This window comes from Gigantopelta aegis, chromosome 1, assembly GCF_016097555.1.
Source record: "Gigantopelta aegis isolate Gae_Host chromosome 1, Gae_host_genome, whole genome shotgun sequence".
Classification (NCBI taxonomy): domain Eukaryota; kingdom Metazoa; phylum Mollusca; class Gastropoda; order Neomphalida; family Peltospiridae; genus Gigantopelta; species Gigantopelta aegis.
In genome coordinates this window covers 12247089-12267781 of record NC_054699.1, presented here as the reverse complement: position 1 = coordinate 12267781, position 20693 = coordinate 12247089, and the positions used below count along the sequence as shown (strand labels likewise).

Here is a 20693-nt window from a genome sequence, read left to right as displayed (position 1 = left end):
CATATGGGATAGAATCAGAGACTGGTCGCCCTCGTTGGTGGGAAATTGCGATCCTGATACTCTGCAAGTCCAATCATTATTTAAAACATTTAAATACATGGTTTTGTATATTAGGAGATAAAAGAAAGTGTGAATTACTCCACAAATTAAGGAGACCAGAAGGATATTTTGCACAATGAAGCTGACATTCCAAAGAAAAGAAATATATTTAATGTGCAATATTAGTCATTAAAACAAATATATTAATTGGAAACATCTTACAATAGAATCAGACGCTGGACAGCATTTTATTGGAAACAAACGTTCATGAATCTACTGTTCATTTTAACGGTAGATACAATTTAGTTAAAATACGTAGTCAACTGATCTCACCTTTATGCGGTGGAGGTGATGTGCATTTCAAATCTGTGAAGTCTTCTTTAACACTGCTTTCTTTCTTATGTCGTCTAGAACAACAACAACAACAACAACAACATCAAAAAGCCCTTCTCATAAACCATAGTGAATAATCTTTATACTAACATGTCAGTCTCGGAACAATATCCATGAATTTAAAGACCAACATTACAAGTATGTTACAGGCGTGAAGTTCCCTACATTTCTTTGGCCATGACCGAGTCTCATTTCAAGTTTAGCGATTTATTTATTGATTTATTTATTGTTTTAAAAGAACAAACAAAATCAATGTGCATACATGTCTACTCTGTTATATAGCATTTTCCATTAATTTAACGTAAACATGTTTTTATTGCTTTTGTATCTTTCACGTGTGTCTTCTTCAAAATATCTAAATATGGTTGTCTGAATAATCCGGCTTGTTGCACAAAAGTAGTGCGAGTCGGAGGGGGTGGGGTGTGGAGAGGGGGGGGGGGGGGTAGTAGGCGTGGCTTATTTTGTTTAGGTTCATCGAGATATGAACGAAACAAAGTAAGCACCTCAGGACCAATCAGATTACCGTAAAGTGTATAGACGCAAAGCAAATTTAATTATATAAAATAAATGATTTATGAATATATATATGCCCTGCCTCATAGTTCTAACCAGTCACTACTGGTAGCCGTATCATTATGGTAACTATCTGAATTGTGGACCAACAATAAAATGATGAATCCAGGTCTGTATTATGTGCCTAGATCAATGCTAGAGTTAATTACTGAACTCCAAGCGAACAGCAAAACACATGAAAAACTAACTTTAAAACAGTTAGACACAATTACCAAACAGACAAAAAATAAACCTCGAAAGTTACAAATGGTTGTTTATAAAACGTGATAAATGACATTTTATACAAAAAATAAATGAGAAGGCTGACCAAAGAAAATGGACCAATTGTAAACGTCAGTAAAGCATTATGCCCTTTTGACCTCCGGTGTCCTCATTTTTGAACCAAGCACGTAGAAATGCACATTATTGATTACCGCATTCTATGACCTTCACTTTGTGTGGTAATATATAATCCTATCTTTGAAACGTTCAGAGCTTTGTGGCATTATGTTTCCTCTACCCTTAAATATAGAAAATTCTGACAAACTGACATATATGAAAATCATCCCATTATATAGTATATGTCGGAACCACTTAACTAAGTTTGTTGTGTTTCTCATCCATATAAAGAGAAGTAATCGAAAAATGTTTAAACGATTTTTAAACCAAATTGTACAAAAACGAGACCCAAAAATGGCCCCAGTTTTAAGCGCGTGTCCACAGTGGTGACCTTCTGACCTCCACTGAACTAATTAAAACATTTACATTGCAGTACATTTATGAATAGATAGTACAGACCGGTTGCGTTAATATAAGGGGTCATTTGTTATTATGTGTTGTACATTGACTGAACAACAGGCATTTTAGTTAGCTTACCCTTAATTCCCTCATGGTGCAGATTTTAACACTTATTAAAAACATCAGCATTTGAAAAGAAATCGGAATGGATTTGGCAACTAAGAATCCCCATTTCATAAACTACATTTATCAGGGTAGTTATAAATACCCTCAGACCTTTTGGACATTTCAGGTAAAATAAACACCCCTGCAGATCTTGGACTACGAGGTAATGTACCGTAATTAGCTAAAAGAAAACAAATTGAAATAATTACGACATTTCACCGCCGTTTGCATACCTCTTCCAAAAGACCACTGCGATGATCACCACAACAATCACAGCTATAGCAGCTGCTGCTCCACCGGCAGCGACTCCTACTGTGTTATCATCTGCAACAACTACAACAGAAAAATTTGTTTTAATTAAAGATATGTGTGCAACAAAAAAAAACCTCTCCCACCAAACATACAACAAAGAAACAACAACCATTATCAACAAAAACATCCCCCCCCCCCCCCCAAACCGCAACTAAATCTCATTCCACCATCAATCTAAAAATTTACAAAAAGAGCAACAAAATATACCTCCTCCAACCCCCTCCCCCCCCCCCCCAAGAAAAAAAACAAAAAAACAAAAACAAAAAAAAACAACCCACCCACACCAAACAACAAAAACAAAAGCAAACAAGACAACACGATGCTATATAACTTATACTTGCTAGTAGTTTAAAAAAAAAAATCAACATTGGGAATTGTATACCAACAGTATATACGGTACGGCAATTACATATACATACATTTCTCTACACATCCAGTGTCGGGGTTGGCAAACCCGGCAATGCACCCATCAAAACATGCACCATTAAAACGATCACAGTTCGACTCCTTGCAATTATTACATGTTTGCTCGCAGTTTTTTCCATGTGTTCCGTTGCTGCATTCTGTGCAAAACATAATTTCGATAGAAAAACAAAGATGAAAAGAAATATCGTAGCACCATTTACAGTCAATGGCAACAAATATACTCAAAAGTACAACCGGATCACGTTGACGAATGATGACGTAGTAATTTAAATTAGGTATATAACAAACTTTGAAAAACAACAACAGGTTAAGGTGCACACATTTCGCAAGACACACCATCAATATATATTTGACGTTATACTTATCTTACCACCCGGTAATTGCACAGACTATGTGTTCCCTTCAGAGATATGTTTAATGGATAATACATTTAACTCACAATGATTTCGTTTTTAAATGCAATATTTGTTTTACCTAATGTATATTATTAATAATATTCTACAAAAGGAAAAGAGAGGGGGTGAAATATCAAGGCGAGGAAGAGAGAGATGGAAAGATAAACGGGGGTAATACGTAGGTATGTACCAGAAATATACACACGAGTCGAATTGTAATTTAAAAAAAGTTAAACACACCAATCTTGCAGGTATCTTCTTTCCATCCAGCACCGCACCCATCATGACAATGTCCTGTCACTTTGTTACATGCTGTGTTGCCATTTAAACAGTGACCACAGCTGCTATTGCATTTATCACCATAATAACCATATTCGCATGCTGTAAAATAGATTTCAGTATATTTGTATTAGAATATGTGTTTTGCACATCTCCGTTATGTGTTGCTCACTCATTTGTTGTCGTAATTTCAACAATGTATGACATCCTATATCCATTTCTTAAACCCATTTGACATTTTAGTATATTAACCTGTGTAATAAACGTATGCACATTTAATGGCAGGTGGAATGGTGCATATACAAGATCCCTTGCTGCTAATCGAAAAGAGTAGCTCCTGGAGTGGCGACGGCGGGTTTCCTCTCTCAATATATGTGTGGTCTTTAGCCATATGTCTGACGCCATATTACCGTAAAAAACATGTGTTGAATGCGTCGTTAAATACAACATTTATTTCTATTTAATGGCAGGGTCTATATGCAAATGTGATAGGTCATTACGTAATCAGGACCAGTTAACAAAGGGAAGAACGTGGACTATGTCATCAATGATCCAGTTATTGTTTTAAAAGAAAGATCCACGCACATTCAAGATGTGTTGATCAAATCACAATAAAAGGCAATTATTGACGTGTAAAATTATGAAGCTGTTTGTGTATCAATAGTGGCTATCTACCTTTAAACGTCATTGAGAGAAAACTTGCAGATGACCTTCCCAAACATCACAGATAATTACCGTTTCTGGAGAACACGTAACTCGTAGAAAAATTGCCATTGGTGCAATAAACAAATATCCCAGCCAAGTGCCTGTAGATTTGAGTTGTTACAGTGTATAGTCACTTCACAAATGACCGCTACGTATCTGGGTCAGAGCAATGTTCTGTTCACTTGAAGTTTAGAATAATTTGTTCTGTGTTTTAAGCACTTACTTAAATATTTTATGATTGTTAAAAATAACCAAGTGCAAGCTATACATTGATGAGTTTGGTATTTATGACAACTAATTCGCAGAGCTATTAGATAACTATAGCATGGCGTAATCTATTTTGTATGAGAATATGGTCATGCCAAAACAGCTGATCGAATATAATACATTTATGCATATTAATCAGGGATTAACAATGCATTTGGTGTGTTATTTTATGAGACTTGTAGGATAGACATAATTTGCTACTCATGTTGGTTAATATGTAAAATATCATTTGCATGTTGTTAATTGGTATTGGCCGAGGCTTGGTTGATATTTTACATATTATTGAACACTTGCTATGAATCAAATATTTAAACGACATCTGCGACATATCTGTTTACCCGTTTCATACACATCGACTATATTGCTTCATAATTTTGTGCTATAGTATTCAGCAGAATAAACGTTAAATTTACATAATGGCTTTTCAGTATATGTGTTCTTAACATATATCGCGTGACGCCAACCCCCCAACCCCCCCCCAAAAAAAAACAACAACAAAAAAACAACAAACAAAAAACAAAACAAAAACAAACAACAAAAACACACCAAAACAATAACAAAAACCCCAGAACCCCCCCCCCCAAAAAAAACCCCCAAACAAAACAACAACAACAACAACACACACACAAAAAACAACAACAAACAAACAAACAAACAAACAAACAAACAAAAAATCCAAAACAAAGAAACAACCTGGATAACCCTACTGACTATGGAATTGGGTAAGAAGTATAGGGACAGCAATGTTAATATTTCACTCTATACCTATATTTGCCATATTGAATAAAAATTGACTCAAAAGTGTACGTAAACAAATGCGACGCCAAGAGCTAAGTGAAATTGTATCTACTTTGAAGTTTGTTTACGGCACAGCACTTTTTCACGGAAAATAAAAGCAAAATGGGAAGACGAAATTGGAAAATCTGTTTCCTCATGGAACCCCCCCCCCCCCCCCCCCAATGTTTCAGGGTAGAGTACGAGCAAGACGGTGCACACATTGACCTCCTTTTTAAGTAAACAGTAGTAGACTTCACTTAACTTTTAGCGTCACATTTACACTTACATACTTGAATCTGTTATTATTTAACAGTATTTGACCTAAATGCATGGATACATAAACTTACATATAAACATAATTTTGACTTAAACTAACCTCTTTTACACGTATCGTCTCTCCATCCAGAACTGCACCCATCAGGGCAACGCCCAGTCACGTTGTGGCATGTTGTGCTGCCATTTACACAGTGACCACATGTCTCACTGCAGCTGCTTCCATAATAGCCTTGGTCACACACTGTATAATATATTCTGACTGTTACGCACACATTCACGTTTTTAGGATGCTTTTTCACCAAAAAGTTATCCCACGTTGACAGAAAAACAATAACCAACAACAAGCAAACACACCAAAAACAAGCTATTAAATAGGTCTTCTGTACGTGGTATCTAGATCAGATGTAAATGTGAGTTTCTAGTAAAGGATGATTCTGATAATTAAAATATACTTGTTTCAACTTTCATAAAGAGGGATATATACACCTGTACAAAAGTTAAGCACCACCCAGATCAATAGTGAATTAAAACAAAAATGACACGAGCAGGCTGCCATACGTTTTGTATTCGTGTTACCTGGCGGTATTGCACGTGTTAAAAGCATGTGTATGCAAGACTACATTTCAGGTGAGACCTGTGCCACGAACAGACACACGCAGGGGGTGACATATGCGAAATTGCAGTTTGAGGTTTATACCATTACATACCGATTTAGGCGATATGAACTGTTCGTTTTGTGTGTGAACGCTATGGAAAGGTGAAGATTATTGGCATGCATAATACTGGTATGTCTCGCAGATAATTGAACATTAACCATACTATCATCAGCCTTTTGATTAAAAATATGTCCAAACTCATGATGTCAAGGTTAGTTCAAGATCTGGACAACCGAGAACGAATGATTGCCGTGAAATTCGTCTCCTAGTACGCCTTGCAAGACGATCCCCACTGACCAACACCAGGGTGCTAAGAACCCGATGGAGAACACACAGCATGGTTTCCATACCCACTGTCAGGAGGAGGCTGCGTGCTGCTGGGAAGAGAGCTCGGAAACTAGTCAGACATCTGCTACTCACTCCACATCACAAATAGAAGCGTCTGAGGTGGTGCGCCGCAAGAGCCTACCGGAACCTAAGAATAAAAATAAGTTCCTGCTTGACATAACGGACGGTCGAACTCGATTATGGAGATCTAGAGGCATGGCCTATGATCAGCTGAACATTTTGAAAGAAGTTCCTGGGATTGCATCTCTTTCGACTGTAAACTGGATGTGGTGACTCCACCCGGAGCGGAAACATCAGGGCGGAGACATTAGGAAGTCATCATGGACTATAATGACCAACCTCATCATTCCGTAGCAGTACTCGACTATCTGCAGTGGCATGCAATTGCAACTCTACCATGGCCTGCATGGAGTCTGACCTGAACCATATAGAGCATATGTGAGATGTTTGAGACCCATGGTAAGAAAGATGGATCCTCCTGGCCAGAATTTCAGGAATTGACTCAGGCACTTCACGAGGAATGGCAGAGAATACACTGTTTAATGATGTACATTAAAAAAAAAAACCCACATATATTATTGGTATTCTTGTAGTATGACATGACGTGTCTGTGTCTGTGAAAAAACAAAAATGGGTGGTGCTTAACTTTTGCATTTCACGACTTTTGTCTTGTGACTTTTGTGTTTGACAGAGCACAGTTAAAGCGCTTCTATTTTTGTAGAAGTTACCTTGTCCGAGTGAACAGGACACAGTAGGTTTTGAAACGTACCAATTCACACATTTGTTACGTTGTCCGAGTGAACAGGACACAGTAGGTTTTGAAACGTACCGATTCACACATTTGGGCTGATTGATCGTACCTGGGTTAGGTAACACTAGGTTATCGTACAGCCCAAGTTTAACCCTGGGCTACGTAACACGCGTAAACCTAAACATTGGATGCTTGTCACATGCTTGGGTTATAGACGTGTTACAAAAAATCACTGGTTGCATGGGTCAACTGGTGATCGACATCGGCCGGAATGTAAATTCGCCTGAGGTATGATGGTTAGTAGCATGGATCGTTCTCCATGGACTAGTTACCTAATCCTATACCAATGATTAACGACTGGTACAGCAAAGGTCATAGTATATACTATATACGGCCCTGTCTATGAAAAGGGCATACACAATATATCTTGCTGTTTTTTGGTATTGGTAGACTGCGGCAGCGAGTTTCCCTTCTTTATCTCTCTACCAAGTATAGAAAAAAAAAAAAAAAAAAAACACAATATATATATATATATATATATATATATATATATATATATATATATATATATATATATATATATATATATATATATATATGCTGATATAAGCAAATTTCAATAAATATTACCGTTTTAGTCGGAACGATCAGTGATAAAATTAAAACACTAGAAAGTATAATTATTAAGTTAAATATTTTCCATGAAGGTTTATGGGATGAAGCATTTACCAATATTTACCAATTTAGCCATGTTTTTGTGAAAGTGTTGTGTGTTTTTTTTTTTTTTTTTTTTTTGGGGGGGGGGGGGTTTGTTGTTGTTGTTGTTGTTTTTTCTTTGTTGTTTTTGTTTTGGGGGGGGGGGGTTGTACAGGCCCGTGGGAACAATCTTTATAGTTGATGGGTGATGGTGCGAGGGGTCACACACACACACACACACACACACACACACACACACACACACACACACACACACACACATACACGCGCACGCGAAAATACACACACAGGTCGTCACATAACAGATCATTTATTTCATTTCATTTGATCTGATTATTGACAGCAGTAGAAGAATGGACACCCCTTAATTTTCCATAACAATTTTTTGATCAACTGAGATAAATACATGATAATTCATACACTTTTTGACCGCGACCTGCCAGTCATATCGACACAATAAAAATATCGACTGAAACAATGTCGACTGTGTGTGTGTCTGTGTATGTGTGTGTGCGTGTGTGTGTGTGGGGGGGGGGGGGGCGGGGGGGGGGGGGGGGGGGTGGCATACGGCCTGAGCAGAATAAAGCTGACATCTTAAGACAGTAAGCAGATATTTCAGTTATCCTGGAATCAAAAATAATACAAAACACCCAAATGAAATGATCCGTTTTATTTCACAACTTTACCGCCTTTCAGAGTTGAAAAATACAACATTACTTTACTGATCATAATTAGTTCTGCCTCAAAAAGATATATTATTGATCAGTGATCAAAAATACATACACACATACATACTCTGTCAAAAAAGAAACGCATAGGCGAAATATTCATGGAATTATCTCTTTAATACAAAGTGGCATAATTTCGTTATTTATGGTCGTATCACAGTCAAATTTGACATGAGCATGTGACAATGTTCTTGCTACACGGGCGCCAGCAGCAGCAATCAATGCGCGACACCGAACACCACAATCATTATGGCTGCCCAGGATACAACTGATCACATGAACTGTGCACTGAGTATAGTCTCTTTCACAATTAAATTATTGTCTTAAATGTGCTGAATGAACACATGTATACAGTCATTGGAGGGGTGTGGGGGCAGGTGGCAACCCAGACTAAAAAAAGGTTAGATTTGGGTGGTGGGGGTGGGGGTGGGGGGCTTCTCTACGCCACTGGATACAGTTAATAATAGACATGTTTAGTTTCAAATTGTTTTTTGTTGTTTTTCTTGTCTTTTGTTTGTGTTTTTTGTTTATATACATATCGAGGGGTTAGTGCCAGAACCCATTATATGGTGAATTATACAAAAATGAGTTAATCACCTTGTCAGCATCATGGGAAGGTGTACTATCATTTCACAATGTCTCATTCAAACCAATCATTTATTTATGCTTTTATGGAACAGAACCCAAACCAATTATCTTTTATGTCCATATCCACAAAAGGCGAAAACCATGTTTTTAGCACTACCTTATTCTGACTCTCTAGAATTTTGTAGTATGACCCATAGCTGACAGACATAACGCGTTAGCTTACAACACTGGATTGTGGTGGGCTGTAAACTGTCTGAGAAGATTGAATCCCAAATGCCATACCGCATGACAGGCTAATAACATATGCTAGCTCTAAGTGTTTACATCCAGCGAAGGTGTTTTATGTAAACTATCTCTGGCTGGGTATTTTGACTTACAAAGAAATAACAACTCTGGCTGAGGTACCTAGAATTGACTGTTTACGCAGCACGATGACTGGTCCGTTTGTGATAATCTGAGATGGACTGCAGACAATTGGGGGGTGGGGGGGGGGGGGGGGGGGGGGGTGGTGGCTGGAAGTGTTTAGTTGTTAGACATCTGGAATGTGGTAAAATGTGTGTGTTGTTAACTAGTTGCTGAATAAATGCCGGTTATGTAAATAGTTTAATAAGAAGTGATTGCAGAGTTCATTTAGTTCTACAGAACAAACACGCAGTTAAGAAAATATTAACTGAACAGAGACAGAGAACCTAGTTAAACAGGAAAGTTGTTTTCCCTTATTTTAGTCTGAATAGTTACTATATATATTAGAGGAAAAAAATAATATAATTAAATTAATTTGCCGGGGGCAGGACGTAGCCCAGTAGTAAAGTGCTGGCCTGGTGTACGGTCAGTCTAGAATCGATCCCTGTTAGTATAATCATTGGACTATTTCTCGTTCCAGCCAGTGCTTCACAACTGGTGTTACAGACCATGATATGTAGGCCTACTATCCTGTCTTTGGGATGATGCATATATTAAAGATCCCTTGGTGCTAATAAAAAAAATAGTTGTCCATAGTTTCCTCTCTAAAATATATCTGTGGTCATTAACCACATGTCTGACACCACATACCTGTAGTTGTGATGAGTGTGCCATTAAATATAAAATTCCTTTCTTTCTTTCTTTCTGTTTTTTAAACATGCCTCCCATATGCAACAACCTTAGTTAAAAAGTATGATCTAGCTATGTCTGTATTTTGTAGACAATTTGAATATTATGTAAAAAATAAATTTAAGTTGCAATTTAAAATGAAAATGTTTGGGAATTGTTTATTGTAATAAGGATGCCGACCCAAAGATGATACATGTTTTATGAGCATACGCAATAAAATATTTTAATTTACTTAGCATAGAGGGAAATTAGTTTATATTATTTCAAAGGCATCATCACAGGATTGTAACTTTTCTAGTCATTGTATATTTTACAGACATTATATAATATTTGGCATATAGTTGAATATGAATTAGTAGTTCATGGTAGTTCATATTATAACTAATTGGTTAGAAGAAGCGACCCCCTTTATATAAATGGCATAAACTAAATATGCATACTAATAATAAATATTGTTCATTGTAGTAGTTGAAATGTATGCACATTCATATTTTCTGGGCTAAAATATCTAGATATTACTACATTAACTGGAATAATCGTAGCATTTCAGATGTTCCAATGATGAGATATCTCTGGTAACAAAGTGGTTACTGCTATAGTGTGTTTAAATAAAATGTGTGTGTGTACATGTATATCATTCTACGAGCGCATTAGACAAACATTATACTTAATCACGCACCAGATCAGTGCTGATGACGAATGCATTAAACTGTATTTAGATATGTTTTACACCTGGTCTTATTGTACTTAATGGCATTCACTGGTATATTAAAGATTGTGATATGTACTTTTCTGTCAATGGGGGAAATGCATATAAATGATACCTTGTCGCTGTTTTGTTGGAGCAGCCACTATGCCGGTAACAATTTTCCTTTTGCATTCTACAGATCGAAATACCTCACAGAGAGGACATATAATAACTATGGTTTAAACAACTTCCATATCAGGTTGCCGGGGTCTGGATTGAAAATTAACGTTGCGGAAAGACACTGGCTTAAGATGTGATAATAATCCAGATCAGATTTCAAGATATCACTTGCCGGATTCGTTTCGAGTTGTGCTGTGTCATAGCCAGCTTTGTTTTGTAGATCCACATAGGCACGATCACGGGACACACACACCTTCCCACCTGCATTATATTGAATTCTTAGTGGAACAACAATAACAATTATAACTTGATACACCAAACGCCTAGAGTTTGAGGATTTAAAAAAACATGGAACATGGAATAGGTGATTTTAACAATTCACTAGCCATATATATATACTGAACAAAATATGAAACTTCCGCTAACTTTGCTTGAACATAACTTGATGAAAACAAACCGGGGGAATAATTGTTATATATGCGTTTAAAGAGTGTTTCATGATGCATCGTTTGGTGCCAAAATCATGGCCATAGGTTAACAGAAACTGGGAGAAATTTTGACCAAGTGTGGTAGGGGTAAAACAAAAACAAAACACTTAATAATGGGTATGACCACCTCTTGAATTGACCACTGCAGTGCATCGCAGGCGCATAGAACTGACTAAAGTGTTGATTTCTGCCTGTGGAATATTGTTCCATTCCTGAATGAGCGCTTGACGAAGTTCGTTGACGTTAGCGGGTGGATTAGGACGACGCCTCAATCGTCTGTCCAGACTATCCCAGACATGCTGGATGGAGTTGAGATCAGGACTTTTAGCGGACCAGTCATCAATGAAATCAATGTTATTTGTCCTAAAAAAAATTACAGTGTCTCTAGCTGTATGAGAGGTGGCATTATCATGCTGAAAAATCGAGATGTTGGCGTTGTTATGGAACAGAGGAATGACGTGATGAGCGAGAATGTCATCGCGGTAACGTTGAGCATTTAAATTGCCATCAATGACGACTAGTGGTGAACGATAACCATGGGCAATGGCTGCCCAGACCATGACACAACCCCCACCCCCGAAACGATCTCGTTCAAGAATACAACAGTCAGCATAGCGTTCATTTCTCCTAAGGTAGACGCGCACCCTGCCATCACCACGCTGTAAAGAAAATCTGGATTCATCCGAAAAAAGAACGGTATTCCAGCGTCGCCGTATCCAACGAGTGTGTACACGCGCCCAATTAAGACGATTTAGACGATGACGTTGCGTTCAAACGCATCCGACGTAAGAACGTCGTGCATGTAAACAGTTCTCCCGCAGACGATTACGAACACTTTGCCCACTGATTCGGTTATTATGAAGCCCAGGTGTGTTAGCAGCAGTAGCAGTGGCAGTTTGGAATCGATTGCGCAAATGCGTGTTCATGATATAGCGGTCTTGGCCACGCGTTGTAACACGCGGACGTCCACGACGTGGCAAGTCGTTGGTGCTTCCTGGTGTTCGAAATCTTACGCGAAGGTTTCGTATCGCTCGACTAGAACTCCCAACATGCCTTTCAACGTCTTCTGTCGACATGCCAATCGCCCGTTCGCGTAAATTATTGGGTATTCTTGGCATACTAAAAATGCTACAATGTAAAAAACGTTACTTTTTTTTACAAATTTTGAAGCGTTTTCGTTCACTTAAAAACAATGTCAGTAAGACAAGTAAAACAAATTGACCGAATACTACACGGGACATGTCGAACCACGCGTGCACGTGCAAATTGAATTTCACGTTGTCGACGATTATCAGTGCAAAAATAATCGATAAAATTCATGAATCCTGATAATGCAGCTCAAGGCTAATACTACCTATATAATTTCATTACACTGTGAATTCTTTAACACAACAAATACTATATGTACAAATCGGAAGTTTCTTTTTTTGGGTAACCAGGATTGTTTATTGGGGGTGGAGTGGAGATAGAGGGCACTGCTTTTACACATTTTATGGGGTGACATGCATTATAAAAGTTGGCATTGTGAAAAAAGAGGTCCTCTTGTGCCCAATCCCTGGCTACCCGGATACGCCAGTGCATATATGTGCAATTTAAAGTATATCAATCAATAGATTTTGGTTTCAACACAGGTACCTTTAGTAGTATTACTTGCATAGACGGTAGAATTGTGGTAATTATTTGCTAATGTCATATTATTTTAGTAAGTTTTTATCACATATAACTTCTAAACGTTGTTTTAGTAACATCTGACCCATGTTGCATGCAAACATCTTACACACGATGAACTTTTTGTGCATTTTTGTAAAACCTACGAAAATGCGCATTCTGCTAGGAATCATTACACTTGTTGATTGTAATTATATTTGTCATTTTATTCTCTCTAAATTGCTGTTTAAATTATTAAGTTGAACAACATAATTTTGTTTTAGAACATGTCAAAACGTAGACACTTTAGAACGATTGAAAACGTTTAAAGAAAAATGCCGAATATAGTTACTGGCCCTGTATTCATTTTGTTTTGTTAAATTACTGTGTATTAAAAATCATTAAACATATTAACTGATCTTAACGGTTGATTATTAATTCAGTCAGTAGCTCAACACTACAGGTGGTGCAATTTATTGTGATAGCTTACATTTCGTGTTTAATTAGTGTAATAAATATATCTGTTATAACTGGTATGATTGCTTACATTTCATGTAATAATTAGTATAACAAATATTTCTGTTATAACTGGTTTTAAGGCTTTGCTTTTTTTGACAAATTGTTTTTCTACAGTTGTTAAGAGCTTCTAACAACCTGCTACAATACCAGGGAGCACAATTTACCATCTCAGTGTAGGATAAGGTTACTGTGCACACAGCTGGAAACGCCCATGACCCTTTCCAGTGTCTGCCATCCAAAGATAATTTGTTATTATTTACAATTACTTCCTGCCGCCAGTACATTTTCAAAGTATTAACAACACAGACCCAGTTAGGTGTCTCAGAGCTGCTGCGAAATTAAACGTTTACTGTATGTCACGTGGACTCACTGCAAGATAACATTATTCTTGACTTAGATTCACACAATTTGTCACATATGCTGGACTGTAAGAAAAACTGTTTATAAAATAGCTTGCTCTGGCATGCTGGTTGGAGCTGTTTGTGTTCAAGTTCCAAGAGTCAGAATAAATTAAATAGTTCTTCATCTAATTACATCATGATTTATTATTATTAGCAGACAGAACTTTTAAGGTTTATACTAAAACAAATAACTGCTAGCATCTAAAAGCAAAATATTTAGCAAAAGTTAAGTTTCCGATTTTTAAGTGCATTCCAAAGTTTTCAGTGCAGTTTTCTCAGATTGAAGTGGAAAGGAGATAATTGGTTCTAGCACTAACCCCTCGATATAATACAGCTGTAACGATACGGCGATACAGTATCGTACTGTGATACGAGGGTTACGATACGATACATTGATTCAGGACAGCTGTATCGCAATACAATACAATGTTTTAATATATTTTAGTAAAAAGGTTGAAGCAAACGTTTACGAACTTACGAACATGCACAGTGGAGCAATGGAAACGTAATTTCGTTTTATTTCCAGTTGACAATAAAACCGTCCTGTAATACAGCTTGTGTCGTCTTAAAGTTTGATTAAGGTTATCTTGTTTCATAAATTTGAACTAAACAGTTTAATTATCGGTGATTGATATGAAAAGTTAAGTATCGGGATACGTATCGTATCGTGACCTCCCGTATCGTTACAGCTCTAATGCATAAGTTAATACATACTGTGACAATTCCCGTCCTCTTTAGCACACGAACCACGACTACAATGGCCACAGCTGTCACCACATGTTGGACCCCAGAATCCACTGGTACAAGCTAGATTAGAAAGAGGAAAAACATTAGGTTTATGCCTTTGAAATAAAGTTGAAGTTTGTTTTGTGTAACGACACCAATAGAACACATTACAGAGAATTGAATTGCACCGTTATGAAATCATCAACACCCCTAACCAATGATCCATACCGCCGCCGAAAAAGAGGATGTATTAAATAAATATTTTATATCAGTTTCGCCGGTAGACGATGGAAATAAAGAGGTCTTTTATTTCCAGAAACGTTTTATGAATAAATTAGAATTATTAAGTATAACCGTTCTAGAATAAGTCGACAAAATTAAATATTTAGCTCGTAATAAAGCATATGGTCCCGACGAAATGTAACACATTATTAAAACAGGTAGTCAGTTATGCAGCATTTCCATTTAATCAACATTTCCTAAACAAACTGATAATTGCTAATGTAAAACCAGTATTTAAAATGGTGATCAGCTTTCCTACTAATTAAATTCCAATTGCATTACTTATACCTGTCGTGCTACACGTATTAAGGCAACACAGGCTTGAACACAAAAGGAATGGATATATTACACAACGTCAGACAAATATAAGTCAAGTGCTATGCAAACTCTATATGACAGATACAATGATATGATGATATTTTAAAACGGATCGATCATAGGTTTATTTTTTATTCTAACTTTTGAAACAGAAATGCAAAACAATGCTAACCACCACAGTTAAATCTGGTATTGTAAGAATATCTGTTTCCGATATATTATACGCTAAGTAGCTTTTATAACAACCATGCAGAAACCATACCACAACTATATTTGGAATGCAATAATGTTAAAACAAAATATATGGGTTGCAATATAAAACTGGATATTGACTCAGACTGGTATTGTAATTAATTTCAATAAAACATAATATAATGTTTAGTATGATACGTTCTTACCTGTTTAATTATTAACATAAGACATTATGTTTATGGAACATACATAAAAACAATTTAGAAATAACTACTGTTAAAAATGTGCTGAAACAAAAGTTTGAAATAGAAATATTTATTATATATAACAATTGCAAGTACGAAATGTTTAATATTCAATCAGCTCCAATGGCTAATTTATTTAATGGTAATGAGTAACCGAACTATATGTGTGAGAGGACATCCGGGCACGTGTGTATATATGTGTGTACATCGGTGTATGGATATATGTGTTATACATTTACTATATGTACAGTAGTATCATTGCTGTGTTTGTGATCTGCGGCAAAAACAATTTAACAACAAAGAAAAAAAAAAGCATAATAAACTGATGACCAAGAAGAACTGTATGTGTGAAAATAAATGGAAGACAAAAATGGATATAAAGTGTTTCAAAAATGAACACTTCATACATATAGAGGTTGTTTCCAGAGTGTTTTTCGGTATTTTCAGTATCATATATTGGGAATAAAAATTGTATTAGGCTAGCCTCCGACGAGCGTAATACATTATTTTTATTCCTAATATATATTGAAGATACCGAAACACACAAGCGTAATAACTTCTTTATCATATATCAAGCTTGATACAACGTGTGTTTTTAAACTGTACACACAACCTCAATTTCAGTCCGCCATTACTAGATATTCTTTTTAGTGTCTTTTTGAATGGAAATGACGGAAGTCCTTACATCAAAGCAAAGTAGTGCTTAACGTTTTGTTCCTTTCTGAACGCTGGACAGCTTTCAGTGTAAAATTGCTATTGAAATATTTCTATTTGATAACTATGAATGTATACGGCAGTTATGGAGTGTCGCCCTAGTACGTTTGCTTAAATGCCAATAAACGTAGTGCCCTGCCCTTGATTAATTTACATCTAAGTTGCAAAGTGATCAAATTCTTAAATTATGTGATATGTGTGTGTGTGTGTGTGTGTGTGTGTGTGTGTGTGTGTGTGTGTGTGTATTCATCTGATACAAGTTTTTGTTCGAGGTATGCAAAAGAACATACTGTGTACTTGCCAATTATAACAAAAACCCTACAAGCATTTATTTGAATAATAACCAACACATACACTGACAATTTCCGGTCTGTATGTAACAGTAATCTGCTTTACATGTTGTGCTACAAGACTTGGTGCAAGACGGACCCCAATATCTAGCAACACAGGCTGAAAATTAAAGAAATTACGGTATTACAAAATATCAGATACTAAATAACACGTTATGAAATCACTCTAAGGCAGGTATAATAATTATGTGCCATAACGTCTTGATCATAGCGTCCTGTTTCATTTGAATATAAAACGTACGGATTAGATGATGGGAAACACTGTAAGTCATCTTAGTTAATATTTGTAAATATGTAAGTAATTATGAATATATATTTCGAGTTTGACTAATACATACACATATATAAAAGCACGAGCACAGGGGGTAAAACACATCTGTGGCATCACACATTGTCTCATGTCAGTGCTGGGACTCGACCCCAGCTCCCAGAGCAACACCGTAGTCACCCGGCCACACTGACGACCAAAGGAAACTTTACATGTATTATATTTGAATTTGTGGGGAAACGGCAAATAATAAGAATAACATTATTTGTAATATTATTTAATAGTTCAATACCAAATGTAAATCATCAACAAAAGCAACGTGACTGCAGGTAGCAATTACGTCATAACGTGGGGTCAAAAAACAAATTTACACTGAAATGTCACCCAATGAAGTCGAGCAAAATGAGGTATTTCAGACTCGATAATGTCTCTAATAACGTCTGTGACCCCCGTAAGCTCGGACACATGCATGCACACGTCTTCGCATAGATGTAGTCAGCCTTCTGATTACGCCATTCGGGATGCGTCGCGATTCCTCAACTAGGGATTGTTGCAGTTGTTGTCTGTTGAGTAGGGGCTGTTGTCTCTGTCGAATCTGGCGAACAAGGTAGTCCCAAAGATGTTCTATAGGCGTTATGTCTGGAGAGCATGTCGGCCATGGCAAGACGTTAACGTTGCTCTGATAGAGGAAGTCCTGAACAATGCGAGCAACGTGAGGTCTCGCATTATCCTGCTGGAATATGATCTCTTGAGGCTGTTGCTGTAGGAATGGCATAACAACTGGTCTTAGCACTTGATCCCTGTAACGTTGAACGTTCAGGTGACCATCAGTGATGACAAGTGCAGTGGTCTGATCGCCACAGATGCCTCCCCACACCGCCACACTACCACCTCCAAAAGGTTCGATGTCATTAACGCAACAACGGGCTCTACGCCGATACACTCTTATTCTCCCATCCCCACGGAACAGGCAGAACCTACTCTCATCAGACAAGAGAACCCTTCGCCAATCACGAATCAGCCAACGCCTCACATGCCTGGACCACCGTAGTCTAAGCCGACGGTGTTGGTCTGTCAATGTGGTCCAACGGTGGGGTCTGTAGGCTCTGATACCAGCAGCACGTAATATTCTTGACACGGTGTGTCTACTCACATGGTGGCCGAATGCCGTTGCCGCTGATGACGTCACCGTCAGAAAACGATTACGTAGGTGTAATGTTCGTAGGCATCGGTCATTCCGTTGAGCGGTGACACGTGGTCTACCCGTTCTGGGCGTGTCCGATGTCCGACCTGTCTGTTGGTATCGAGTTATCAGGTTACCAAGAGCAACTCTGGAACATCCAAACGTCCTTGCGACATGATCGTTAGATGACCCCATTTGTATCATGCCTATGGCTCGCTCGCTGTTGTTCTACAGTAAGTCGTGATATTCGTTTGGCATTATTTTGGTTTTCTATCAAAAACATACCCTACCAGTATACTGGCTAATTTTTATACCATTATTGCACGGGTGAATTTCGTAGGTGAGTTTTATTTTAATTTTTATATTTTTTTGGCTCGGCAGGAAAAGCATGCAACGTTATGTTTCAGATATATTGTAGAAAGTTGGTTACGTGTGGGTGATTATTTATGCAATTGGTTACGTTAGGATACATGGATATTTTCAGAGACTAAATTTTGTATACATATACATATATATACATACACACATTCATACATATATATATATATATATATATATATATATATATATATATATATGATTTGTTTAGCTTTGCTTTTGTGTCAGAACTTTAATAAATATAATACAGGATTCACATATTCAACAACATTAACCATTACTTGCCAAACTACGTGAGCTAACTCTTCACGATCGTTACAACAGAACATTCGATATGGCTAGATCTGTTTACACCAACACTGTACTATTATTGTGTATATAATGCAGTGTACTGAATAGCTATTATTGTGATAGGAACTATAAAGAGTACTTACTGACTCTGCTTGGACTCACATGTTATTCCTTTGTATGTTATGTGTTTGATTATACGATGTGTGGTTGATAATGACTCCACATTATTTACTACTTTCTTTGTATTGCCATAATGTGCCATAATATATTGGTGTAATAACTAACTCGACCGAAAGTGTGGTGAAATACTATTACATGTTGAAAGTTCGCCTGTGTAACCTACTTTGACAGAGGCAAACAGATATTGGGGGCTGACTAAGATCGAACTGAAAACAAAGTCCTTATGTGGTTCGGGAGTATGCTCCCCCGTACAATGTTGAAAACTAGATGTCCTGAAATGCAATTTCCTGTATTGTACACGTACAATTCATCTCTGCTTTAAGATTTACTACCAATAATGTTTTTTTATTCAGCCCAGTCACCCCCCCCCCCCCCCACACACACACACCATTGCTCCCCCGAGCCTGAACGTGACCGATTTGTTTTCAAAGCTAGGCTGAGGTTTCCTATTAAATACAGTTATATCGTGTGAATTCGCATGTTATATTACTGCAGTAGTTTGCCGTTGTACAGTACATACTCTATAATGGGCTGGAGTAGATAATCGACAAATATATCAAAACGTGGACATCGTAGGTTATTCAATTGGACCCTTCATATATTAAAACAATGTCTGTGTCGATATTAATTGAATTTAAGTTTAATCTTAAATTTAATTATACAAGTGACTTTTTGTTTTTCTGCTTTGTACATAGTTACATATATACGGTTTAGTTATTAAGCATGCAGACATTTGCTTCCTTTTGAAACGTGAAAAGAAATGGTCAGAATTTTTTTTTAATTAATATGTATAGTATCATATTTTCATTGTTAGATAAACACCAGTGTGTTTAAAGAGTTCCTCTGCCTTTAGGATTGAAGTATGTGTGTCCATCATTTAGATATTATTTCATTTATTGGTGGTTACATAATTTTTCCGAATCTTTGCGGATACACTGCAATTGCGCTGTGTGCGGCGGCGAGCATTGTTGCGTGACAACTAAAATGTTCAAATTAATTACTGTTGTGTCCGCATGATTTATGGATTTTAACAGGCCTTTGATACTATAATTCAATTAATAAACACGTTTGCCGGCCTACGGTCACAACATACTATTTAATATTATTAATCATAATATCATATTTCAACGAGAGAAAGCCAATGTTGAAGTAAAATTTTATTACAGAATAGATTGCTTTTTAATGCATTTCGTGGAAGTATCGAATATATACTGATGGAAATAAATAAGGGAAGACACCAAATTGTAGACCATATTTAATTCACTACTAGCGTAGTAATGTCTGTATTTCGTACCAAGTTGTAATGTGGCATTGAATGTCTGTAGTGTTCAATGTGCTGCGCATATGTTCACAGTCATCTTCTGACAATATGAAATGATTTTTGATGCAGTCATTATGTTTTGTTGCTATCTGTATGATCCTTAATTTCCTTCCATCAG

At 36.9% G+C, this 20693-nt stretch overlaps 1 protein-coding gene across 1 annotated transcript in view; it reads right to left on the bottom strand.

The window, feature by feature from the left end:
• LOC121391795 (multiple epidermal growth factor-like domains protein 10) overlaps nucleotides 1-14864 on the bottom strand; it is a 27842-nt gene extending 12978 nt beyond the window's left edge. Inside the window, exons 1-6 of the mRNA XM_041523507.1 lie at nucleotides 14842-14864; nucleotides 5425-5565; nucleotides 3261-3401; nucleotides 2619-2762; nucleotides 2121-2220; nucleotides 373-446 (exon numbers count right to left, since the gene is read on the bottom strand). Of these exons, the coding sequence (XP_041379441.1) occupies nucleotides 373-446; nucleotides 2121-2220; nucleotides 2619-2762; nucleotides 3261-3401; nucleotides 5425-5565; nucleotide 14842 (601 nt within the window). The 5' untranslated portion in view covers nucleotides 14843-14864. The remainder of the gene's footprint in view (nucleotides 1-372; nucleotides 447-2120; nucleotides 2221-2618; nucleotides 2763-3260; nucleotides 3402-5424; nucleotides 5566-14841) is intronic.
• Between the last annotated feature and the right edge of the window lie 5829 nt (nucleotides 14865-20693).